This window comes from Phasianus colchicus, chromosome 2 (genome assembly GCF_987193195.1).
Source record: "Phasianus colchicus chromosome 2, bPhaCol1.hap1.1, whole genome shotgun sequence".
Taxonomy (NCBI): domain Eukaryota; kingdom Metazoa; phylum Chordata; class Aves; order Galliformes; family Phasianidae; genus Phasianus; species Phasianus colchicus.
In genome coordinates this window covers 37141674-37168631 of record NC_143437.1, presented here as the reverse complement: position 1 = coordinate 37168631, position 26958 = coordinate 37141674, and the positions used below count along the sequence as shown (strand labels likewise).

The following is a 26958-nucleotide window of genomic DNA, read 5'->3' as shown; positions in this document are numbered from 1 at the left end:
CTGATTTATAGTCAGGAAAAATGTGTGTATGATATAATGAAGAAAATGTTTAATACTATTACTGCAATTGCAATGAGATTTGTAATTAAGCTCTCAGTAAAAGTCTCTCCTTTCCTGTTTTTAGCATCTCTCCTATGGCAATGGTAGCTTACATGTTGATGCAGCTTTCCAGCAAACTCTTTGGAGTGTAGCACCAATCAGTTCAGGAAGTGAATTTGCACAAGGTAAGATTTATTCTAATGTTGAAAGACTGATGGTAAATGAAGAACCTGAAGAATCATTTTTTTCCTGCCACGTGTGACTGAAATATAAGAATGAGGTTTCTCTTACGTTTATTAATTAAGCTGAATATTTAAATACAAATAATCTAAAAACAGAGAGGGAGAATTATGCTGGAAAGCATACTGGTGGCTTTCTACCTCATTGTTTCTAAATACTGAAGAGCTAATTAAAATCTAATTTTACTAAAGATAAAGTTACATTCACACAGGCTTTTAAAAGACTTGTTTTGGTCCTGATTTCAATTGGTGACTCAGATGCAGTCCTGGTTGCATTTTCCTAAGACTGAGGAAAAAAAAAATCCCATTGCAGAAGTGAAAACTAAAGTATGCAACTGAATCTCTTTTTGCATCAGTACAACACTACTTTAATAGTTAAAAAGTCTAGTCAAACCATGAATCTTAAACTTAGATCATATTAAAATCAAAAAAAGGTGAGAGAACCTGTTAGATAAATTCCCGCGTCCTTCAGGGATATGATCTAAGCATAGATTTTTGAGCATTTTTAGTTTTAGTGGTATAGTCTGGCAAGATAAATGCTAGATTTGATCCAGAAATCTTTGCTTTGTTTTCAGTCACAGTCTCAATGATAGACTGCCAGGTAGAAGGAGAAAAGGGAAAGTAGAGAATTCTAATACAGAAAGTTTGGAACTGAATACAAGGATAGAGAATAAAATGAAGGGTGTGTACCAAGACAGGGCAGGGGAAAAGCAGAACAGAAGGTAACAAACTCGATGCTGAAAACTATGTGCTGATTTAAAGCAACGTATTTTGGTTTAGGGCACACAATACAGAAAAATGGTCTGTTTGTAAGTGGTTGGAATGAATAATGTGTTTGCCCTTAGAAAATAAGCAATAAGAGTAAGGAAACTAGGCAGGAATGCTGTTTCTGAACACAGGATGGAGTTAGAGAAAGAGGAAAAAACCCACAACGTTTGGAAGACTAGAATACATCTTTAAATAGATTACGTTAGGAAGTGGATGTGGAAGGACACAAGATAAAACTGTAACTTGTTGGGCAAGAAGAGAGGACTGGAAGCAGGATATGAAATCCTAGGAACTGAGTGGGAATGGTGTTGGGAGTAGCATATAGTTGAGAAGTATGAAAGACAAGAAAAGATGAAGAGAGACAGTATTGAACAACTTTCAAAATTTATTCTATTTAAAAACTAGGATTTTTTTTTTTTTGATACTGTAACTTCTGTCATGAGAGAACAAAGATCTCTGAGTTAATACTGTCTTCACAGGAAGAAAAAACTCTCATCTTTTGCATCCTGGTTGTTCTGGAAAGCCCTATGGTTTTTATATTCTTGCAGCGTAATTCCTCTTGTAATAGAATCTTAAAGGTCCTTCTGTTATTCCCTGGAAGTTCTGTGTACAATTTTTTAGAAAGACGAAACACTGAACCTTCACATTAGTTCTCTTTATTTTTTTTATTAAGCATTTCTGTTTGCAATTTTGCTTGTTCAAATTTCAGAGACAGCATGACCAAGTCTCTACATACTCTCAGTGTTTTATACTGTGGGAATCATTATGCACATTCAGATTCTCTGAGGTGGCTTCTGTCGTGATAGGTTATTAAAAATGCTAGTGCATTACTTACTAGTATCCTCAACTATTTTGGGAGAAATATTCTGTTGATGCTTTCTACCTTGCAACCTGTTGCTGCATACTATAACTCCATTCTCCTTGTCTTCCCACCAGCACTGGTGCGGAGTTGATATCATTAAGTCCAGTGTCTTACTACTTGAGACTCAGGTTTGTGTTACACTGCATCTCCCAAATTGGCACATTTCAGTATTAAGGCTTGTCTGTCAGAATATTGGGATGCAATGTCAGAATATTGGGACACAATGACAGAATGTTCTGTCCACAATGACAGAATATAGTATTATGTTATGTGTTTGTACCCCCAAGAGATCATGTGAAAATAATGTGATATCGTTTTATTAGCTGTGCTTTTTCTACATTTACATTTCTATGCATTTGCTTTTCTTTGTTGCTTTACGTTTGTATTTCCATTTGTCTCAGATATAGATTTTGTTGAGCAGTATCTTTCTCTTAAGAGAAGACCTGCTAGAGGTCTGTGAGAATTAGAGTAAAACCTCATTCTAGCAAATCCAGCAAATGCTACTGTAATCCAAGATCTCTTCTTGTGATTGCTGAATGACTACGGCATTTAGTGTGTATGATCATACTATATATGCTCCAGTAATACAACAACTAAATTGGAGAAAATTACTTCAAAATAGAGGAAGAAGAAAATAAAGCCAATTTTGTTAGGCTATTCTAGTGTTTGTTGATCCTATCTTAATCAAAACTTCCAATTAACAATAGATTAATAACTTTTTAGGCTTTTGCTATTCCATTTGTGTTCACAGAGAGAAAAAATGCTTTTATCCTTGCAGGACTTTGAAATGAAAATAAACAGTCCATAAAATGAAAAAATGTTGGAGTGAGGTATATAAATGAAAATAACTTCTTTTTATATGCATTTGTGCAAAACTGGTGTCCTGGTTTTGTCAGTGTTTCATATCATGACATCATATGGTAAGCTGTTCAGTAGTGTCAACAACAGTTGGCACACACAAGTCAATTTAACAAGTCAAGAGTTTAGAGTCAGATAAAGTGATTTTGCAATGTTTGTACTGTGATGTAAGCAGGGATGAGGTGGGGGGGCACTTAAAAAAAAACAAAAAAAACCCAAGAAAACAAAAGAAAACTACTAAGGAATGAACACCTCCATATTTATATTGACACAGTTCAATATAACAGTTATTAAATATTATTACTGCTATCTGGATATAGCCCTCTGTATCAAATCAAAAGTTTAAAGTTGAAAAATTAAATGCTGAAGTTAACCATATGAATACTAATCTGATACTCATTTTAAAAGTTAAAAGCCAAAACAAAAAAAACATCCTGAAATGTTTCCAGATATATATCTGGGGAAAAAAATATCTTGACTGCGCATTAGCATCAAAGTAAACCTATGAAATTTGTACAGTTGTGTGTTGTCTTCAACACTGTTTTCCCCTACATCATTGTCTAACTGCAGATCTCTAACTTACACATTGTTTATACAGAAATATCTTCAAATATTATTCCAATGAAATATATTTTTAATGGTTTTGCTATAATGTTTTTGCAAAGGAATTATATTCCCAAATATTGTTGAAACATGGAATTTAATATGAAATAGTTCTAGCAAGAAGGTAAGATGAATTTAGAAATTCTGTGAACTGTAAGCACTTGTTCAGCTGAGAAAAAACACTTGAATTACACTTAAGAACTACTAAGACTTAGTGCTCTCCAGTTACTAGGTTATGATACAATATTTGTAGGATAACGAATTCTTTTTAAAGTCACATCTATGGAACAAAAAAGCTATTGGGAAGTCATTTGCTTTATTAATATTTTTACTGGTTACAATTATGAACTTGTTTTCAGTTCCTGACACCAAATGTTGAGATGCTATGCTTTAATTCTATGTGATCCCTTTTCTGTGACTTTCTCCTGATCTGTTCTCTCCTGCTTGCTGATACTTGAATCTTCAGGGTGTAGGATATCTTTCCCTTCCTCCGACTCTCTTCTTAATGTAACTTCACAGGTCAAATTAAAAAAACAAAACAACAACAACAAAAAACTCAACAAAAAAAACCCCAAAAAACTGATTCACTTTTTTCTTCATTAAAGGATATCTGATAGGTGGGGATGTTCTGAGATTGTTGCATGGTCATATGGATGAATGCTTGACAGTCCCTTCGGGTGAACATGGAGAAGAACAAAGGAGGTAGGATTCCAACTTAGAATAGCATAGTAATGGAAATTACTGATTCAATATTGAATGTCATTAAAAGCATAAATTTTGGAAGGATATTTTGATGAGATAAATCATTCATAAGAAGAAATGTGGTTGAGGTGAACTTTGAGCGTTAACTTATTGCTTTTATCTTTTTTTTTGTTGATCAGATATTTCTGAGTGTAAAACAGTAGTATCTGTTGAAACATGGACTTGGTCCAGCAATATAAAACAAAATGAGCTGATTTGTAGGATGGATACTGAACATTGAGTGTCTGAACTGAACATTTCATGCTTTTATTTTATTCTTGTTTCCTAGCCTAAAATCAAATCTAGAACAAGTGCCTCCAACCTTTACATCTGTTATTAGTTGGGTTGTGATGTATAAAATAGCATGTGAACCTAATATTTAAGGTTATTTTCTCATTAAAAATCTTACTACTGTTGTTTGTTTTATTGTTAATCATTTATTATTTTTGATATTATTTTATAGCGATTTTTGATAACTTACCATCATGTTTACAGACTTAAAAATACTGTGAATGAAATATATTGTCTGTACTGCTTTTTTTCTGTACAACACCTCAGTACACTATATATTAAGGCTACTGCTGAGTCCTTCAAGGCTACTACTATGGATATCAATCTCCAATGTTCTTGATGTGGTAGTCTAGAAATTAATTTACAGTTATTTTGTTGATTAAAGGAATCTAGAATGGAAGTAGGGAAGTGAGGATGGCTCAGTATATATTTTCTCTCTGAGTTAATTAATAAATCCAAATGGTGAGAGGGCTGGCACTCAGACTGCAGGTGTCTTAGTATTGTGATTGCATGGGTGAGTTAAAATGTAGAGTAGAACTAAAATCTCTTCATTTGCTCAAATAAAATACATCATAAACTTCAGTAGATTTATTCATGCCTTCCTCTTGAGAATTTGCTAATTAGTATTTATGTGGGAGAAATCTGGAACTAGATGATTTTAAGGTCCTTTCCAATTAAAACCATTCTAGGAGTATGTAGTACTGCTTGTTTAATCCATCATACCATCAGCTAGGTGACTGCATTTCCATGATAAAGTACTATTCATTCTTTTTCAAATGAGTTTGTTTTGTTATACCTTGTAAAGACAGGAAAGAATGATTGAACAATGACACTGGGAGTAGTAAGACTTTTCTTGAGGTTGTAAATATGAATGAGAAATCTTCAGTTGTTTCCCAGTTTCAGTTGATGAGTTGGTGATTTTTGTGGGTTTATTTATTTGCTTATTTAAGGACAGCTGCTCCCACTTCTCATTTTTGGACTAGAATAGATTTTAAACATACAAGACTTTTCAAAACTTTGAAAGCTTAAAATGTGATCAGCTCCTGTTTAATGTTATTATAATGTAGCAGATCTATTATAGCATAGAATTTATTTTTGCTTTTACTACGTCCCCTGGAATGTAACAGAGAGGATAAGACAAATAGGGTCCTATAGTGTTTGTTCACATTTCAATTCAAATACTGCAAATATCACATTATTAATTCGTAACTGTAGTGCACTTGCACATCTGTAAGATGATTAAGCACTTAGAAATTAACTTTGACTTTTAAGAACGCATGAAGAATTACTTGCAACAAGACTAACTTGCAAAAACTGCAGTAAAAGTTTGCTGAATTGCTAGGCAAGAAATAGACCATTCAATCTGCTTGTGCAGTGTGTTGGATCTTTTTGTCTCAGTTTGTAGACTGCAGGTCAGTGCCTAAAAGTAGATGATTCTTCTCTCTGCACCTTCTCCCTATTCTTGTGGCTGTACAGTGCCCTGAAGTATTCAGAACACATCTATGTCATGTCCTTAATTTTACTGAGAGTAGTACCAAGAAACATCATTTCCCAGTGCATCATATTCTCTTCCCAGTGCTTTCATATTCTCTTGTTGTTCAGGGGCTTTATTTGATGGACTAAAAGTAAAGCTTAGTTTCTTTTTTTTTTGAATTCTCTCTTTTTTGAAGTTCTTTTTTGGATAAATATTTGATATTTTTGATAAAATTATTTTTACTTATAAAGGTTAAATATAATCTATGACAACTTTTAATTTTACAGAGTACTCTGTGCCCCACGTTTTCTGCTCCCTGCATTACAGCTCAATTTTTTTTTTATCTCTATTAAATAGGACTCTAATGTTTAAGAGTACAGTTTGTGAACTGTGTTTTTCAGTTTTCAAGATGGATGTATATTGATGGGTGTTATTCAGCTTCTGGTAGAAATATGTTAGTAATACGGCTAATTTTGACAGGTAGGAAATTGTAGCATAAATTATTTTGTCTTTTACTTTAAGTTCTATAACATTTTCACAAAGCACATGTCGAAGTATGATAGTTTTGGAGTGCAGTAACTCTGTGTTTTCCTTTCATTGACTTTGAAAACTATCTTGTGACAGGTTTCTGTGGCAATGCTTCATTGGTTTTGTTACAGCTAATACCTGAAAAGCAGCTTGGTTCTGAGAAATGCCGGTGTGAAGGAGCACTGAGAAGTTTCACATCTGACATTACTTGCTAATTCACCTTATTTCATTTCTATTTTTCTGTGAAGGTCTTCTCTCATGCCTTTACAAATAAGAGATCAGACAGCCCTAAAATAATGGTTTTATTCTGTCATGTCGCCTGTTATCTAGACCTAGGGATGGATAAATTGTTTTGATTTGAAGGATCCTTCTGGGCAGTTTCTAAAATTAACTGCTGTTTTTCTCTATTCTTAGTATATTGGTACAGGTAAATAAATTTGAATAGAAAAGTGTTCCAGAGATTACCAGAAACCCAAAAGAATACAAAAAAACCCACAACACATTCTCATGCTATTTATACTTTGATGGAACAGCATCTAGCACAGCAGGGACCTACAATACAGTGACAATGCAAAATGTATTTTTAATTACAAGATCTAGCAAAGCTCTCTTCAAGGCAATGCCTCCTCCCCTCCTTCCTCGCCTTTCCCTTCTAAATAGCTTGTTAGCCATCAATAGCCGGTCTGGTCATGTGAATCACTCCACCAGGTTTCAGTGGTGACAACTGCATCATGGTTTTCTAGTAGCATGGTACCTTCTGGCTTATCTTGTTTCTTAAGCTGCATGCTGGTGTAGAGTTTGTTCTTTTCCTCAGAGATTTGAGATCCAGATAGCTGCTTTTTTTTTGTTTTTTATACACACAGTCCAGCCTGTCCTCTGCGGTGGCCCTTGCTTCTTTATAAGTTCATAGTAAGGTTTGGTAATTCCAAGTCTTTTTCTACTTCTACCCATTCATGAGCATCTTCTGTGCACTTTGTAACGTAGATATTTTGTCTGCCCTATCAATGTGACTCTCTGCTAATTCTGATAGCAAATGGGGATTTTTGTTGGTTATTCAATATAATAATATTATTATTGTTCAATAACAATGTTGCATTTGTTGTAGTAATATTATCTGATATGGTTTTACTAGTGTCAATTTCGGAAAGGTAAATGTGTTATGAATCATATTTCCTTTTCAGAACACATCTTTTTTCCAAAATTATATAAAAAGAAATGTGGTGTATCCTATCAATTACAATTCTTATTCAGAGCAAGTATTAAGGAAGTTGGTTCAAACAGTTTTATACATTCATTTTTGTGGAAGGAGTAAAAAGTGAATCTTATACAGAAGATTCTTATACAGAAGATTTCTTATACAGAAGAAAATGATATGAGAATGTCTTGAATATGAGTTTATTCAACTGCTGTGGGATAAGAGTTAGTATGAATATTGTTTTGGTAAAGGCAGCGTGATTAAAAATTGAGATCTTTTATACAAACCTAACTTCTCTACAGTTTTCTGTAGAGAAAGCAGTATCTAGCTAGAGGTTATATTCTAGTGCTTTTTATGCCCTCAATCTTGCTTATAGAAAGTCTTACTGCTCCATTCTTGACCCCAGTGTCTGGGCTTTTGCTTTTGCTTCCTAGTAGGGGTCCTTAATCCCAGCTTTCTCAGTCCATGCTGTTATTGGTATAACTGATTCTTTTGTGGAGAGTGACTGTCTTTATACTTCTATATCAACGTAAGAGATATTTTAAGGATACTTTTTTTTTTTTTTTTTTTCCCCTTTGTCCTTTGATAAGCAAATGGCCTGCTTGTTTTCTTTTTTTTTTCCTTCTGTCATATTTCCCTTCTTCACCCCCCCCCCCCCCTTTTTTTTTGTCTTACGTTACCATTGCAATGCTTGTAAGTTCCCTTGGAAATAATAGAGAATGATTAAAGGACAAATTTATGTTCACAAGAGGAGGTTTTTTAGATATTTACAATTACAGTGATCCAACTGTATAATCCAAAGGTAGTTTCAAAAGAGTACTCAAATACAGAAAGTGGTGATAGCTTCTGGGTTTCCAATGTGAAGAAGGATTTTTTTTTCCTGAAAAGTAACGAAATGTCAGTTTAAAAATGGAATACTCTGATTAATTTATGCCTGTGCTTTCACCAAATTTCTTGTATTTGTAATGACAGGAAAAGTGTTGATTAAACTGGAAAATCTTGTATTATGGTGAGTGCAAGAATTCTGAATGTGTTCTTGTCAGAGAAGTTGATATTAAAGTAAACCAGATGCAATCAGAACGTGGTTAGTGCAGAATAAAGTCATATCTGATCTGCTATTGTTTAAACGTTACAAAAAGCAACCTCGTCAGTTAGTTGCAGAACAAAAATTAGAATAAATGTCAGGTGAAAAGAGAGTAACTGAAAACAAAAATGTCTACATAGAAGATTGTTTATCGTTTTCATTTTACTGTATTTATGAAGGTCAATTTCTCTAAAATGTAAGAGTGACTTCTGTTCCCTTGTATGAGAGAAATATGAGAGGCTTACAGGTATTAATCTGTCAGCTGCTATTAGTGTGTAACCAGAGTAGCAAGTGACTTAAGATAATATTTGGAGAAAATATTTTCTGTGAAATCTAAGGGAGGATTTTGTACATATTTGTACATGTACTTACAATTTCTTTTTAGTACATGAAATACTTGCTTATGTGCTTGTTTTTTGTGCATGGATCATGAATTTTTTAGTTTCACTTCACTGTCTTTTAAAAGCACTCAAATTTCTCAACATACGTACAAGAAATGAGGGTTATTTTGAAATAGGAAGCTATTAGTTTTTGAGATGCATGAAGACTGCATCAGCGTGCTTGTAAAAACTTAGGTGCCACGATAAGATAAAATACAGTACGAATAGGTAAATCTTCATAATTCAATGCAATAGATTGAATAGTAATTTTTATTAAGTAAGTTCTGAGAAAATACTTCCTTTCTTTAGGATAGCATGCAGTGATAACGAACCCTTATCATTTGATGATTGTTTTCTGTTAGAAGATAGAAATATTGTAACTATCAGGTTTTTGCATTTTTTTTTTTCCCATGGAATCTTTGTCCTCAATAAAAACTGTAAGGTATAGTCTAAGCGAACGCCTATAATATATATATAAAATATTTACAATAATGGATGGATGCTAAGGGCAACTAGATAAAAATTGCTTGAATAATTAGATCTCAAGACTTGTTTGATAAGATCTGATTTTGAATATGATAACTTTTGGAAGTTGCAGGAGTTGTCTGTGCTATCTTATAATGAGAGATGCAGTTAAATAGACAAGAAAATATGATGGTTTTTTACCACAGAGATGAACATTTAGTGCATGCTTTTGCTTGTTTTTCAGAACTGTCCATTATGAAGGTGGTGCAGTGTCAATTCATGCTCGTTCCCTTTGGCGATTAGAAACTCTGAGAGTTGCGTAAGTAAAAGCTGTCACAGAAGAATACTCCATTTAACTGGGTATTTTTAGTACAGTGAGAGTGGTCCTATTACATCTGATTACAAGCTATAAAACCAGATTGATAATAAAAAATCTCCCTAAAAAAATGATACATTGCTTTCATGAAAAATGATCTTGTAGAAAGTGTATGTTAATGTTGCTGTTTTTATTAATACACTTGCTGTGTTTTTTTTCTTTTCGGTTGCTATAGCTATCAATGACCTCACAATTTTCTGTTTTCATACAAATATGTGATACTGCACAGAAAACTGGTTCTGATTATAATTCACGTGTCACTCCTAATTTAAGATATTTAGATGTCTTGAAATGTAAAAAATTACAGAAAGGAGACTACCTTGTAAGAGTATTGGAATGACAGTAAGGAGTTGTGCATTTAAAAGAAGATGGTAATTAGGAATGCTGTAAAATTCTATTATATGTATTTGCAATTAAATTTGTAGTGACTGAAAAACAACTACTTTTAGAGACTAAATCAGGGCCACTTAAGACAATGTTATACTCTCATGGTGCTTTTCTCTGAGCATTTAATTTAATGGGATGATGGTAAACATCAGTGGTATAGCAGTGAAATTTTTGCTTTGAACTAAAGTTGGTCTTGGAAGTTCATAAGTGACAGCAATGAAATAATGTAGAGGGAAAAACCCCTTGTAGCTACAAAGAAATAATTCTCTTGCTTATAGTCTGACACGTAGAATTTTATGCTTTTACCATTTTGTACTTTTATTGACTAGTAAGCAATGTATTGTGCTTTAAAACATTTTCCTCAAAAGTTAAACTCCATTTCTTGTTTAAAAAAAAACATTTCCTTGAACTTTCTTAGGTGGAGTGGCAGCCACATAAGATGGGGACAGCCATTCAGACTAAGACATATAACAACAGGAAAATATTTAAGTCTCCTGGATGACAAGAGTCTTCTCCTTACTGACAAAGAGAAAGCAGATGTAAAATCTACAGCATTCTGTTTTCGGTCTTCCAAGGTATGGAATCAGTGCAGCATTATTATAACTTATAGCAATTCCAGTATCTTTTCAATGAATAATAAAAGAACTGAGTGTAATTAATATCTAGTAAACTTCTTCTGTCACATTTCATTGGGTAAGTCTACTTTTTTTTTTCTCTGCTTGCCCATTTTTGAATGATTTATTTAATTTCATTTATTTTTTCTTATGAACTTTCCTGATGCTTCACTTCTTTTCTATGGACTGACATAAGAAGCATTTATAGCATTGCTTTTTCAAAAATTTAATTAGGAAGTCGTTATTTCTTTCACTAGATATGATGTTGCTATCCAGTTTCCAATTGCCATAGTTTAAATTTTCATTTGACACATTCAATAATCATTATAAGTACAAGGTAGTACTTATTGGGGATAAACAGTTTAAAATAATGCTATGATGAAGTCTTTAATATTGTTTGATTTATCTTACTGATGCTGAAATTTTGACAGTAGCAGTCGTATATTTTTTTAAAATTATCTTTAAAATATATATACTGAGAGTCAATAACTTATATAATTACTTGTATATTTTGGATGATAAGAAATTAATATATACCTGGAAGCAAATTTACAGACCTTTGAAGTCTAATAATGAAGACTTGAGAACAGATTGGTTTTGATATGCATACCATATATGTAGGTAACTCTGAAAATAATGCCTCATTTATTTCTGGGGAAACTACAACAGATACAAAGATCAAACTAGCACTAGTTGATAGTTCTTCAGCTATAAAACTCTGCTTCTCAACAGAGTCACCACAATTAGTCATTCTTTTTTTTTTTTTTTTAATCAACAATAAATAAGAGCCTACATTTCATGCTCATAAAAATTTGCACCAGTGGAGGTGACCCATTGTTGCTGTCACAATTACTGAAGTGCACCACCTATCACTTCACTGTGCTAACGTCCACTGTTTGGTATCCATAAACATTCAGCAAACATAAATAGATGTGAATGAGTAATTTTTTTCCTCTTGGGGGAATTCATAGGCGCATCTATAATTGTATGCACTTCCAAATAAAATTTTGTCAGGTTGTCCCTCTACTGCCATCTGTCGCACACCACCAACAAAATGTAATGGAATATTGGCAGGAAGGTTCATCCTCTACTGCCATGCCACAGACATCTGCCCATGTGTATGTGTCAGAATATCCAGACAGAAGGGCCATAGTTATTCCATAAACATTTCAGGACAAGGTAGTATAATTGTACTGGGGAGTTCTTGTTGCATTTTTTTAATATATGTAAACAGTTTTTCTCCTTTGAAGCAAAAAGAACGAAAGAACTCATTTACTGCTGCTTAAGATGGAGTCTTTAGTTGGGGTTGCACCATGGAGAATGGAACAATGTACTGTACTCTATTGTTAGATAGTTTTAGTTCATAAGATAGATGATTGCATTTCTAGCAATACGGAGAATATCAGTAATCTTTTGTTGATGTGGAAAGATGAGTGGTCTGTATTTTTTAAGCAGCATATACATATGTTGACTTAGTAGATACTGACATTCATTTTAAATTAAGACTTATTTAGAAGGAACTATGGAGAAGCCTTAGTAGAGTTCATGGTAGTCTCTTTTTTGCTGGCGATGAATACAGTTTATATGTTGGTGAAGGAATGCCATGTTTTATTTCATTAGGATATTGACATTAGAAAAATCTTTCCTCTTTGTAAAAAAAAAAAAAAAGTCTAAAATGAAAGATGCAAAAACATAGGCATCATCCTCTACAGTCCATATGGACAAAACATACAACTTTTCACATGTATTTTTGCATGTGATTAAACCCAAATTCCTGGGTAAGAGGCAGGCCCTAATTTCCATGGAATACAGAATATTAATAGATTTTTCCTGAATTTGTAACAATTTCTGCTTTTCAATGTCGTGTTCATAATTCTTTCCTTCACTATCTGAAAAGTACACGAAGGTCTTGCTTGTTGTGATACAGAATGTTAGCTCTAAATAGGCAAAAAGTTAAGTGGAAGAGGAGTACCTTTTCTTTACTTAGTGTTCCTACTTGGAGTTCATCTGTATTTTTGTGCTGTCACCTGTTCTTTTGTAAAATTTCATAGGAAATACACTGTAAGCTTAAAAAGCAGTTATGATTTAGCTCTCTCCAGTCAGTGAGATCTGCTGGAATTTCAGTCATAACTTTGTGCCCAGAAGGTAAATACTGGGTCAGATGAAAATATAAGAAATTGAAATGGCAAGCCTTAATCATGTGAAACTTCTTCTGAACGTTGTAAGGAATGACAGAGAAGCATTAGAATGAAATGACACATGTAAAGCTACACTTAACAGATTAATTTTGTTCAATATTAAGATAAAATAATATGAAATAATTTTGCCCATTTAGCCCACAAAAATATGGGAAGATTGGCCCATATTCTTGTATGCATGCAGTAAAAACTAGGTTTATAACAAGCATGTCCATATGGAGAAAATGTCACATTAAACAATAAAATCTGTTCATATCCAGTACATTCTCGTTGCTTTGCATCACTAAAGCAGTTTGCAGACTGTTGCAAAAAACAACTGCTGCTTTTTATGTTCCAGTGCACCAAATGAAGACTTTTGATCTTTATTTCTGTAGAAAAAAAGCTTGCATAGTATTCAATATTTGATGTCAGTTATTGTTTTCGTGTACATTTTTTTTTTTTTATTTCAGGAAAAACTGGATGTAGGTGTGAGAAAAGAGGTAGATGGGATGGGAGCACCTGAAATAAAATATGGAGATTCGATATGCTTCATACAACATGTAGACACAGGCTTATGGCTCTCATACCAGTCTGCAGATGCGAAGTCTGTAAGAATGGGTTCTGTGCAACGCAAGGTAAGACTGTAAATAGGAAAGCACTTCATTCAATTCGTCTAGTAGGGCAGCAGGGGAAAGTAAAGAAAACTAGACTAGGAGAGTGCTAATTTCCAGGTTTAGCCATTTGTTTCTTTCAGTGTAAAGATTTTTTGGTTTTGTTTTGGTTTTTTTTTTTTTCATAATGCAAGTCAGATTTACATGACCTACTGAATTCCCAAACTTAAAACTGAACAAAGTACATCTACTCGCCTCTTGATATTAACTCACAAAGACTGATAAATCGGTATATATTTGATGACAACCTAAGGTATTAGTATTAGCCAGTATTATATGTTAACATTCCTTTCTTCAACATGCTGTAGTTTGGAATAAGTGACTGTTTAGTTTGAAGCCTTTCCATCTTGTATTACTTTTTGGGCTGGAACATTTGACTCTTGTTTCAAGTCCTGAGGAATTTTTCTTCTAAAGAATAATAACTGTGGTTAAGCAGAAAATTATCTCAAGATAATGAAGTGGGAAAAACAATTTTCCATAGCTTAATACATATTCCAGAAGCTACATTTGTATTAGCGTTGCAAATATTCAACTTTGTGGGGAAACTTTTCAGAATGGGAAAAAATATTTTTGCCTTCTTTTATGTAAATGAAATAAATTAAAATGACGTATTGGAATTCTTATCAGAAGTAGTGTGGTGTAGAATTTTCTATTACTGTTTTATATGCCACAAGTGCAAAGCTGGAGTGAAATTGTTATCAAAGTATCTAGGTATTTAAAATTTGTGTGCATGACACCTTTTATCTATCTATCTACATGCATGTATTTCTGTATTCTATAAGTATCTTCTACAAAAGTAGTATATGTTTGAAAGTCAATATTTTTTATACATACATTATTAATGCATATAATTATAATCTTAATTCTAAAACATTTAAAATAACATTTAAAATAAGATATATTATTGAATAATTCTGTAATTTAAGTAACAAAAATTTGTGTATGGAAAAAAAGATTATCTAAAAAATGTTACTACATAGATTAGTTTGAATACTCTTAGAGCCATGGTAGCTAATTACAGATAAGAGTAAGTTATCAGTAGTGATTTGAAGTGTAGTCAGGAAACAAGACCAATAAAATTATCAGTTTTTTTTTTTTAACTTATCTGAACTTGGGAGACCTGCTTCTGAGTAAGTGAACATGTCTTAGGTTGAACAAAAATTGCTTCAAACACCTTAGCCTTTTTAAAATATGTACATGTGTTTATTTGTGTGTGTGTACATATACACATAAATGAACGTGTATATATACATAAAAATGTATTAATATATTGTAAATAATATATCATTCACTTCTCTGCCTTACTGTGTGAATTTTCATACCTCTTATTTATGACACATGTTAAATTTTGCAGTGATAGCTTCTTATTTTTGTATTGCAGGCAATAATGCACCATGAAGGTCACATGGATGATGGTTTAACATTGTCCAGATCTCAGCATGAGGAATCCCGTACAGCACGTGTCATCCGTAGTACAGTCTTCCTTTTCAACAGGTTTATAAGGTATACATGTAAAATGATCATTTTGTCACTGTTCTTTATTTTCTTTTTTAGTGTATTCAAAGTGACTATTAATGGTGCATTTTTAAGTCAACAGAGGAAAAATGGATGAATAATTCTCAGGCTAAACTTTATGACAGCTCTTTACCAGCAAAGTACTGTAGTGGACAATTTTTTTTCTCTTTCTTGATTTCAACATATAAAAGTACTGAAAATGGAAAGAAACCACAACATTTGGTGTAGGCCACAAAGTGCAACATCTAGATTTTTTAGCTCTTTCTTTTCTAAGAATAATGTAAGATTAAAAAAAATAAATGTATCGTAGTTTGAAGTACTTGATAACTTTGTGTAGAAAAACATAATAACGGCACAATTACAAACAAATACAAGAGAAATGCAAGTACTGGTATAAAAGTATTCTTCTATTTTATACTGATCCACAACATCAGAGGTGCATATTGGTGGTGTGGCAATAGTTTGAACCTTCCTGTCAATATCCCATTACATTTTGCTGCCACGCAACAGATGGCAGTGTTGGGGCAGTTCAATAAAATGGTATCTGACATGGAAGTGTGTATGAAATAAAGGTGTGTCACTGAATTCCTTCATGTGGAAAGAATTGCAGCCATTGACATTCATCAACTCTTGCTAAGTGTTTGTGGAGACCAAACAGTGCATGTGAGCACAGTGAGGTGGTGGTTGGTGTGTATCACCAGTGGTGGTGGTGACAGCGGGTCATCTCTATTGGTGCAGATTTTTGAGTGCAGCATGTAGGCTCTTGTTCATGGCTGGCAAAAATGCATACCTACTGGTGGTGGCTGTTGAAAAATAGTGTTTTGTAGCTGAGAATTTGCTTTATCAAATAGTGTTATTGTGATCTTTACCTCTGTTGTATTTTCCATAGAAATAAATAGAAGGCATTACTTTCAAGGTGACATAAGTGTATTGAAAGTCTTACCAAAAGTTCTCATAAATGTGTGAGTTTATATCTTGTTTCTACCATCCTTCTACACTTATTTCCTTTTTCTTTCATAGAATGTTTAATTTTGCCCTCTATGAGTACATGGTATTTGCATTTATTTTCTTACTCCAAATCTTCTCCAATAATACTGATGGATATTACTTTTCAAATGTTTCGTAACTTCAGTAGTTGAAAAAATGTCACACTTGTGAATGTAGTTGGCAGTAGGACATCAATGATAGATGATAAGACTATATTTAATGAAAAGAGTTTCTTAGGAACTCATTTTTCAGAGACTATAGTATGGGCGATGATGACCCAAAACAAGCATGTCTTAACATGAATGCACAGTTGAAGATACAGATGAGTCAATTTATTGAAAAATGTTTACCTGAATACTTAAATAACCGAGGAAAAACAACTATGGGAAAAGTTGTGTGCTGTGTGAGGAAATACAAAAGAAATCAAAGCCCTGGTTAGCTTTTTAAATCAGATGTTTTCTTAGGACTTGCTAAGAATGCAATAAAAGGTAATGACAGAGAAAGACAATATAATGAAGAGGTTTTACAATTTAAGGTACTACTAAATTACAGTAGAGATTTATACAAAGTGCATAGGAAATCCAACATTATGTTTAACAATTTAGTTTTGGCAGAATGTTACTTTAAAAAGAAAAAGGTGAATTGGAGAGGGTTGAAATTATACTCCATAAATGTGTAGCTCTGGAGAAAAATAGGTGACAGCTTCATATAATATGCACATAATAAAAATTAAGTTTTTAAGATAACTTCTGCAGCTATGTTTTGAAACATTGTATTACTTAATCTAACCAATCTAAAAATCTAAGCGATTTTTATTATTCACCAGGAAATATTTCTTCTAGATTTGTTTCCAAATATAGATGTTTTTCAGTTCACAGTTTTCTGAGATGAAAATACCAGGTAACATGTGAGTTTTTTTTTTTTTTTTTTTTGTTGTTGTTGTTGTTGTCGTCTTTGTTGTTTTTTTTTTTAAATTCAAAGCAAGAAATGAACACCAAAACAAACAAACAAAATCACCCAAACCACTGCAGTTGTGAGTCAGGTTTCCAGGATCCTTTAATGCCTAATGCAAGAAATGGGGGAGATATTGCAATGAGGCTGGGGGATTACACCTATGAGTGCGGGGTCTCCTGTGCCAGCTGAAGCTCAGCAGGCTTTAGATCAGCATAAAGGAAGCACTAATGAACATGGAAAGGATCTTTTTGTTTATTCAGATTATTCACGATCAAAAGCTAGCAAGGTAAACTTTTCACAGTGGCAGAAATGCGAATGAGTCCAAACTGAAATCAGGAATGTCAAGTAAGCTGCCCCCTTCCTCTGTCCCCACTGTGTGCCATCAGATGGGCCCTTCAGGGCTGCTCCTTACCCAGTGCTTGAGAGCCAGGTTGTCTCATATGCCCTGCAGTGTTTAATAGGCATGCTCAGAAGTATATTTTCTTTCTTTCCTATTTGAGGGTGGCTGGTGGGTCTGCAGAAGACGAGTATCCCATTTTTATTTTTTTTTTTTGTGCTATGTGCAAACCCTTCTGCTCGTTCCAGAAAGTTCTGGTGAGTCTACTGCTGCCTTGACCTGAGGCAGCAGTCTGCCTTGCCTGCTGCCCACCATTGCCTTCTCCAAGGTCTGTATGGCACTAATGATGTTTCAGCAGGAATGGCTGTGTTTCAGAAAAGATAAGTTTTAAATGGAGAAGAAAATTATTTTATTTGTTATTATTTTCTTTTTTTTTGAGTAGGGATCTGGAGAGCACAGCATCAAAGAGAAATTGGATTACAGAGTTTGTCTGGGATTCAGCTAAGCAAGGGTCAAGTTAAACATGGAAGAGAATGGTCTGCTCTCCATTTCTGGGAGAACGGACCAAGCTTGAATTTTGTATCAGAGTTAGGAAAAGGCTAATGAAGTGTTGGGACAGACTGTGGGAGAGCTGGATCTCCCAGTGCTGGAAATTGCTGAAAAACATACTAGAAATGCGCCTGAGGTATTTACAGTATCTTCTCCTTATCTTCTCTTTATCTTTTGGTCTGCCTCTGAAAATGCTAAACACACAGGTAGAGTAAGAAAATTTGTGTTCTGGAAGTATTTTTTATGCTTCCAGTCATGGGAATGACTGATGATGATGCTATGATTGTTTGCTGGGGTTGTTTGCGAAGGGAAATGTGGATCAATAAGTGGTAAATGGGGAAGACATAAGTCATTGTTAAGAAGTTGTTGTCAGAAAAGAAATTGAGCTATGGAATCTAAATGAAGATTACTTTTAAACTAATGAAGAGTTGTTAAGGTAAAATAAATGCTTTCCCAGTACTCAGGAGACTTTGCATCTTATTTTAGGGGCCTTGATGCTCTCAGCAAAAAAGTGAAGTCTTCCACAGTAGATTTACCTATTGAGTCAGTCAGTCTGAGCCTTCAAGACCTGATTGGCTACTTTCACCCTCCTGATGAACATTTAGAACACGAAGACAAACAAAACAGGCTTCGTGCACTGAAGAATCGCCAGAACCTCTTCCAGGAAGAGGTAACTCTGTTTTTCTTTTCCCCCTATTTTGTCTGCAAGTATTCTTTTATAATGTCTGTGGTATTGATGTCTAATCTGGAGTAAACTTGCAGAGTTTGTCAATATATAACTCAGACTATTTGCTACATTTATAATGTTTTAAGATCTGTTGATTTTCCTGTGTATTCAAAGAAATACATTTAATGCCTTTAAAAAAAAGTTAGATATTAATATAGGCAAACTCTCTGGGCTCTGACTATAATTTACTCGTTTAGTGTGAATTAGTTTCTTCTTTTATAGTTTCTTCTCTTGATACAGGATGTTATAGTTTAATAGGCATACTTCAACTATTATGCTTAATATTATTTATTATTTCTCTGGTAGGGATGGTTGCCTGTGATTTGTCAGATGCTTCAATGTCTTCTAGAATAGGATGCCTGGAATACTGTGTATTTTTTTATTTTTGATCATCTAATTGGTAAATTGTTATTTTCACAGCAGTTGAAAACATGCATCAGTGCTGGTTTTGTTTTTTTTTTTTTTTTAATTACCTTTTCCATAGATATTTCTTTGACTCCACCTGTCTCCTTTCATGGTTGTTTCTATATTTTCTTAGCTACTGGAAAATCTTACATGTTTGTGTCTAGACAAGGTTTTGTTGTTGTTGTTTTCATTTTCTTCTTCTTATAATTTAAGCCTTTCAATTTTTAGGGCATGATCAACCTCGTTCTTGAATGTATTGATCGCTTGAATGTATACAGCAGTGCAGCTCATTTTGCAGATGTAGCTGGGAAGGAAGCTGGAGAAGCATGGAAATCAATTCTGAATTCCTTGTATGAATTACTAGGTAAGACATTACGTAGGTTGCTTTGATTCTTTTAGGTCAAAATTGAAAAGAAATATATATCTGTTTTAGTATGGGATAAATTGGTACCTTACAAAACCCATTGATTTTTGCATTTTTCAGGTCCTTGCATGTGGATAGGAGGAAAGTACACTGAAAACATAACATCTGTTTTTTGTGCTTTAAAAAAAAAAATACTTAAATGAGTAAATGCTTTTTTTTCATGTCATTGTGTTGCTGATTGTCTTGTATGCTGTCCAAAAATGTTTCAACAAATTGTATATGGATTTATCATTCTTGTGTGAAAGGGGCATTATGTTGTGGTCAGTTTTTTAAAGGTCTCTGATTTTTCATGTGTATGGCTGTAGAACTGCAAACTGAAGCAGAAGTTTACATAACCAAGGCACCACTTATTGGTAACTTAGAACTATTGACTCTAATATTTTACTAGGATATAGGATGTTGTGGAAAGATTATTAGCTGTTAGATGCAGTATAACATGAAGATCTTGTTGACTTGCAGTTGCTGTATCTCACAGTGTATTCTGTAAATGCTAGTTAGTGCCCTAATCAGTTTTCTATTTAGATAGAAGTACTCAATCACTTGACTTATTTGCTCAGCAGTTTGAATTGCATATGTGTTATTTATGTTCTACTATGATTAATTAAATAGAGCTATTAATTCACTGCTGTAGCTGCCAGCATGTTCATTTCTCCTAAGTTGTTGTTTACAGAAGGAAATTTAACTTCCTAAAGGATCGTTTTGTCAGTTCCATGCTTCTCTGTCATCCTCAGCTTTTCTCAGTGCCATAATTAAGCCTAAATATTAATATTAATGCTGACCTTAAGTGGCTGAGGACAGTCACATTAAGCATTCCTTTTGTGCAGGCTGCTTATGTGTGCTTATGTTGCTGTCAGTGTTATGCACAAACTGTAGTGTGGGCATGCTTTGCTTGTTTTGGCAAAAACTTGAGTTTGGTCCAGGTCTTCTCTAAGGATTGTCATTTCACTTTCCAATAAAGCAGAAGGCATTTGGTGTGTCATTTATACTCATAAAATTCCACTCCTCAGAGAAATGGTATTGCAAAGATATGTAAGTAATATTGTTATATATCAACTTGATTGAAAACTCCACAACTGAATACTGTAAAATTGAGTGAAATTGTTATGAAGTGCCCACATGAATATAGTGTGTGTAATTGGTTCTCGTGGATGTGAATTGGGAAAAATGATCATATACTAGCTATAGGAACCATTCTTAGTATTCATTTATGATTGCTATTTAATTTTCTCTTTGTTACAAAGTGTGTCTTTGAGTCTCATTTATTGTGAGCCTTTTAAATTATTTTTGGAAAATAAAGCTATTATCTGTAAGTTCCATTGCTGTTCCATTTATGATTAGTGGTCTGAATAATTAGAGTTATAATAAGTGTTCTTGAAAACACTTTTGTAAAAAGGCAAATAAAAGGTATTATCTTCCTTTCACTGAGAAAAAGAGGTGGAGAAATTTAAGTTAAAAGACTAATAATTCTGGATTCGAAATTAAAAGCTGTGAGGTCTAGATTTTTTTTTTAGTATTCAGCAGTATTTCATGTGTATAAGGCATACTGAAAAATGGCATTCCTCCAAATGTCAGAGGCACAGAAATAGGAGTTTAAATGACGTGTCTCACTTAAAATAAACAAATGGTGAAACTGAACTGTCTGGCCTAAGAACAAGGTAGTTTATCTGTTTGCTTACTTATTTCCCTACAAATATTTTTTTCCCTTTCCTTACTATTCAGCAGCAAAGCTAAGCAAACGAGGCTCAGGCAGACTGGAGGAACGACTGGCTTAAGTTCTGAATCATTACTGTAAAAGTCTTAAATTTCCTATTGACAAGACCAAAGAATCACTTTTGTAAAACTCTACTCATCCTGTACCAAACATAGATTATTTCCATGGGCTTTTCTTGCTGTCCCAGCCCTCCTCAATGCCTTCACATTACTTCCCTAAGTACAATATATTCTGGCAGCTGATGTTTAAGAAGCTTGGCCTTGCTCTGGCTATAACGAATGTTGCTTTATTCTGAATAGCCCTGGAGCTGTACAGTAATTGTATGGATGACAAATCAATATTGCTTGCTCTTCCTTCTTTCAGCGGAGTGCTTTGCTTTTGAGTCTGCACTTAAATAAATGAAAGTAGTAATGTCCCAACTCATGGCTTTTGTCACATCACTGACATTATTTTTGACATCTCACTGTGATGACAGTGCAGGCATTTACAGACTTTCAGTAGAGACTGGATATTATCGCATACAAAAATGCTTGCCACAAATCTGCTATGGCGTTTGACCTTCCTGTATTATAAATACAGGCTATGATTCTGAGTTTGTATTTGAAACATTTGTATTACCAAGGAATGTGCAAGAGTATGCACAATGATTTGATTTCAATATCTGTCTGGCCACATCCTGTTGGTTTTTTCCATCCCTTTGAACCAGACACTAGTCTTGTTCAGAGTTGTGGGCAATAAAGAAATGAGTATTGAATATTAATTTGTTCTCAGTGTTGTGTGCCTCAATTAATGTACAGCTTTAACTGTTCTTTCACTTCTGAATACTAATCTTTCCCAAACTTTTTTTCAACTGCATTTGTGAAACCATCTATGATATTTTTTTCTGTTACTGAAGTTAACTTCATTGAAGCCAGGTGAAGCAGTGAGCTATTATTGCCTTTATTTTATCTGGGTACTTAAAGACCAGCACAATTATGTGGCTTGCCTATCATCAATAAAAAAGTCTATTATAGAAACAAGTATTCCTGAACTCTAGTGGTAGCATTTAACAATATACTTCTCCTCTTATAATTCTCACAAATTATTTTTAAATAATATTTGTCATGATTTTAATTAATCATGTAGTATATCATGGTATAGATTTGGTATAATACTTTTGATCTTACTGAACAGTGGATTGTATTGATTATTTCAATGTCCTTCTGTTTTGTGTGTCAGAATGTCAGGTCCTCAAGTAGTGCATTTTATAGATGAATGCAAACTGATTAATGTGTCTTAATTTTGTAACATGCCTCATGAAAAAAATTTAGAAAGTCAAGATGATATTCTAATACTTACAGGGTAATATTACAATACATCTTACTAGAAAATTTGACTTTTGTAGCATGATCCAATACTTGAGAAAAAGAATGAAGTAAAAGGCTGGTTACACATGTTATATTGTTAGGAGAGATAACAGCAACTTAGGTTCCTATTCCAATTATAGAATCTAACTTGGAAACAAATTTTCATGCTATTGAAGAAATTAGAAATTTTAATTGAGTTTAAGAGAGCTTATGTTCACTCTTTCTCTTTTTTTTTACTTCCCCTTCTCTGTCATAAGTTGGGAAGAGTACTATTTCCTTGAATTATTTTGAGATAAATATATGAAGATATAAATATATAACAGATTTTTGTGAAAAATACCACATTTATACATGTAATGGATTTTTTTCCTTAGTTTTTTTTTTTTTTAAAAAAGGAATAAATTATGGTAGTTTTCTTTTTTCCTACTTCTCTGTTTAAAATAGGTTTGTACTGAAAAATTTTCTTCTATTTATATGCAGTATATCATCAAGGTATCAGTTGAACTCGAAACTCTGTTAAGAGTAAATGTATAATGTAATTTTTGGTGTCAAATGTATTTCCCTTCTGTCATGAGGCCATAAGAAAATCTCTTACATCATAAATTAGATAAAATTATAACTAACTACCTTGGCACTAAACATTAGAGGCAGAATGCTCTCATAATATTCTCTATTGAAGCAGCTGCTAACACAGGAAGAGATTTTTTTTTTCTTTTATGGTTTATTTATTTGCTATGAAGCAATTTGATTTTGGTCTCTATCCTCGTGATGCAAAACTGTCAGTGCAGTGACTTATTTGCTGTGAACTCTGAGAATGCTTTTCCACTTTAAAAGCACACTTTCATATCATACTTACAGCCTTACATAAATGAAAAAGCATAAAACCACATTTGGGATACAATACAGTAAATTTCTTCTGCAATAAATTATAAACTTTACAGAGTGCTTTTATCTATGTCCTGCTTGAATAAGTTGAAAACAGTTCAGCAACTTTCCTAAATGAAAATTGCGTGAATAACTGATATTTATAAGCAGAAATTGTGATCGCCATTGACACTTAGCAGGACCTATAACATCTGCTGCTGAAAACAGCCATAGAAAATTGTCAGCAGAACTGAACAACATTTGTATGGTGAGTGGTTTGCATTGTTCCACAAACCAAACAAGCATTAGTATCTCCTTTTTTTTTTTTTTTTCTGAGCAGAACAGGTGCTTCTCTAAGACCTTTTTCATATGCTAATCCAAGCAGATACACATACTACTAGACAGGGAAGTCATTTGCATGCTTGTAGAGCTCAGAGTTTTCTAGTCAGTTATACCCATCAAGTCAATGCATGTGTCCAGTCTACTTCAATCTTCAAGTTAAAGCATGAGTTCTAAATCAGTTACCTTACTTCCTTCTCCTTACTTCTCTGTAAAAATATGAGTTTCTGGACATCCACCTTGTTTAAGTTCCTACTTACCCTTGAAAAGAATTATTGTTCATCCTCTGTTATGTTCATTTTCTTCCAGTGTTTCCTATTGTTACAAAAATGTTGTTAAACAGATTTTTTTTCCTACAGTAGCAGCTGACTTTTGTGATGACGTTCTTCATTTCCCTACTTTATGTAGAATATTCTTCGGTGGTTTTGTGATGATGTTTCTGGGTTTCCCTACTTCGTGTAGAATATTCTTCAGGGATTATTCAAATACATTAAAGGTTAATTTGATGCCAAGGGTATTGTTTAAAAGTATCAATTACGTAAGTAATTTAAATTTAACATGAGGAACATCAATAATGAAGGATTAAGAAACTAGTTTACTTGATTCAAAAATCCTTGAAAATCAGGCTTACTTTAATTCAAATCGATTTATAATTGTGAATTCTTTCTTTCTTTTTTTTTCTATTTCCCTTAGCGGCTCTTATTCGAGGGAATCGTAAAAACTGTGCTCAATTTTCTGGATCTCTTGATTGGCTGATCAGCAGATTAGAAAGACTAGAAGCCTCTTCTGGTATGACTTTTAGTATTATTCCTTATTTTTCCAGTCTTTCACTCGTTTAATCTCGGTGATATACTTATTATTAGTTATCATGAAGTTCTTCCTATGGGAGAGCAAATATATTACTAAATTAAATTTATATTTTTAACACTTTTACATAGTGATTATGGTTGTAGTTCTAGTTTAGGTTCTAGTAATCTTTCCTTTCCTCGTACCAGCAGATTAAGATGCAATTGGTTTGTTCAAGTTTGGTGAAACAATTCTGTGTTTTCAGTTACTAAGTTGTTTTCTTTCTCTAATTCTAATATGTTCCTTTCCCTTCTCTTTGGAATTCTGCATGTTTTTCGGCATTTGTGTCAAAGAAGAGTAACAGTCATCTGGAATAGATGTAGTTTGTGTCATCTTGAAGGAGTGTATTTGTAACGTAGAGAAGTTCACATGATTTCTTTGAATATATGTCATATATGAATCTTCAGTAAATATTTGATTGCGTGTTATAGATGTAACTCTTCTACATATATTTTCTTTTTCATCACATCTGTCCCCTGGTGTCTGACTGTTTGAAGTTAGCAAGAAAAAGTGTGCCTGAGATACATTTAGGATTTGAGAATCCAAATATCACTTTAGACCTACATTTTTTAAGCTATCTTGTTTATTTTTCTTTGACATTTTATAAAACAAAGTCATATTTTCCTCCTGAAACCCTTAGTATTAATGCCTTACTACTTCTTGATTAGCAAGGTAGTAGCGGATAGAAATGTGCTCAAGTTCATCTGCTTAGTGACTCTGTGGTGTGGTTAGTGTCTGTATTGTTCAAAATTACATGTACTTATGCTGGGGTGTACTGTACTTTCCACTGAAATTGTGATCCTGGCTGCTTCTTCCTTGGAAGCATTCCGTTATCTGTAAATCTTATCTGCAAACTAAATACATTATAATTTTAGTTTTCCAGTGGATTTTTTGAAAATATTGGTACTAGACATTATAAAATGTTTTGAACTATATTGGAAAATTATGCTAGGAGTAGAATAAAAAATAAGTAGCATGAACACTGCACGTTAAATTAATGTAAATAATAATTTATCTTGGTGTTATATGGCATTGACATTGCCAACTTGATAATGTGTACCACTTTGCTATTTTAAATATAGTTAACTTGCCTATAAAAGGATTCTGTAAAAGGATTCTAAAGAATGCTTGTTTGGATTACCACATTTAAGCATGTACTTACTCTAAAAAAAGAACTTTGTTGTTTATTTAAAACTATTCTTTAATAGCTTTTTTTAAATGTTACATTTCTTTTTTCCTTACATGTTTATTCCTAGTGCTTTGGTTTGATTTGTAAATAGACAGTAGACAAATCTAATTTCATGAAAGAATGTTTGCTAAGTGTATCCCAAAGTAACTGAAGAGACTTTACTAAGAGGATCTATGTTTCTGTAATTAACAGTGTTGATTTCATGGCTGATACTTTAGTTTCTTGCCCCATTTCAATAATATAAGTACAGACTTCCTTACATAAAATTTTATTTCACATATTTAATATGTTATTGACATAATCTAGAAGCATGTCTCTCAATAGTTAACAATTAAAAAAAACTTAGTTGCTCTACTAAAAAGATATTTTCCAGAGTTGAGAAAACTCTTTACTTCAGTACTGAGTAAACTAGTCCTCTGAGAAGCATAGTAAGCTTCCATGAAACTACAGACAATTTTGTAATGCTAGCACTACCAATAAAAAAATAAAAATCAATCTCACAATATTAATATTCTTCCATTTTATATTTTTCTTTGTAATTTTGTGAACACCATGGTGTATATATTTGTGATGTTCTATATCACTTGTATTAATTCTCAATAGCAATCATAGCCTGAGCAATTTAATAAAATCTTTTGTGTTAAATGCAAAAGCGGTTTTACTGTAACACCAGATAGAATTGTCTCAACCTGACTTTTTTATTGCCTTTTTTATTGACACTGATATCTCGTCAGATATTTTTGGTGTTCTTGTTCTGTTTCATGTTTATCATTTCACAGGGAGTGTAGAGATCAAGGTGGATGTCAGGGGTTTATTATTAATAATAACACATGGAAGGTATATTAAATCCACAGCAGTAGATTTGGACAGTGTTCCATATTTACTGTTTGCTATGCAATTTAAATTGTCATTGTCTGCTTTTCTATTTCTGTAGATTTTATATGTTCTGCTTTGTTTTGCATAATGTTTTCTTTCCTTCCCCTCTTCTCTGCAGTCACCCAGTTGGAGCTATT

At 33.2% G+C, this 26958-nt stretch overlaps 1 protein-coding gene across 1 annotated transcript in view; it reads left to right on the top strand.

Annotated features, from left to right (window-relative positions):
* RYR2 (ryanodine receptor 2) overlaps window positions 1-26958 on the top strand; it is a 355102-nt gene that overhangs the window by 155996 nt on the left and 172148 nt on the right. The window contains exons 9-17 of the mRNA XM_090135386.1: window positions 125-224; window positions 3975-4071; window positions 9772-9846; window positions 10709-10865; window positions 13552-13716; window positions 15134-15255; window positions 18581-18764; window positions 19455-19590; window positions 24604-24699. Of these exons, the coding sequence (XP_089991512.1) occupies window positions 125-224; window positions 3975-4071; window positions 9772-9846; window positions 10709-10865; window positions 13552-13716; window positions 15134-15255; window positions 18581-18764; window positions 19455-19590; window positions 24604-24699 (1132 nt within the window). The remainder of the gene's footprint in view (window positions 1-124; window positions 225-3974; window positions 4072-9771; window positions 9847-10708; window positions 10866-13551; window positions 13717-15133; window positions 15256-18580; window positions 18765-19454; window positions 19591-24603; window positions 24700-26958) is intronic.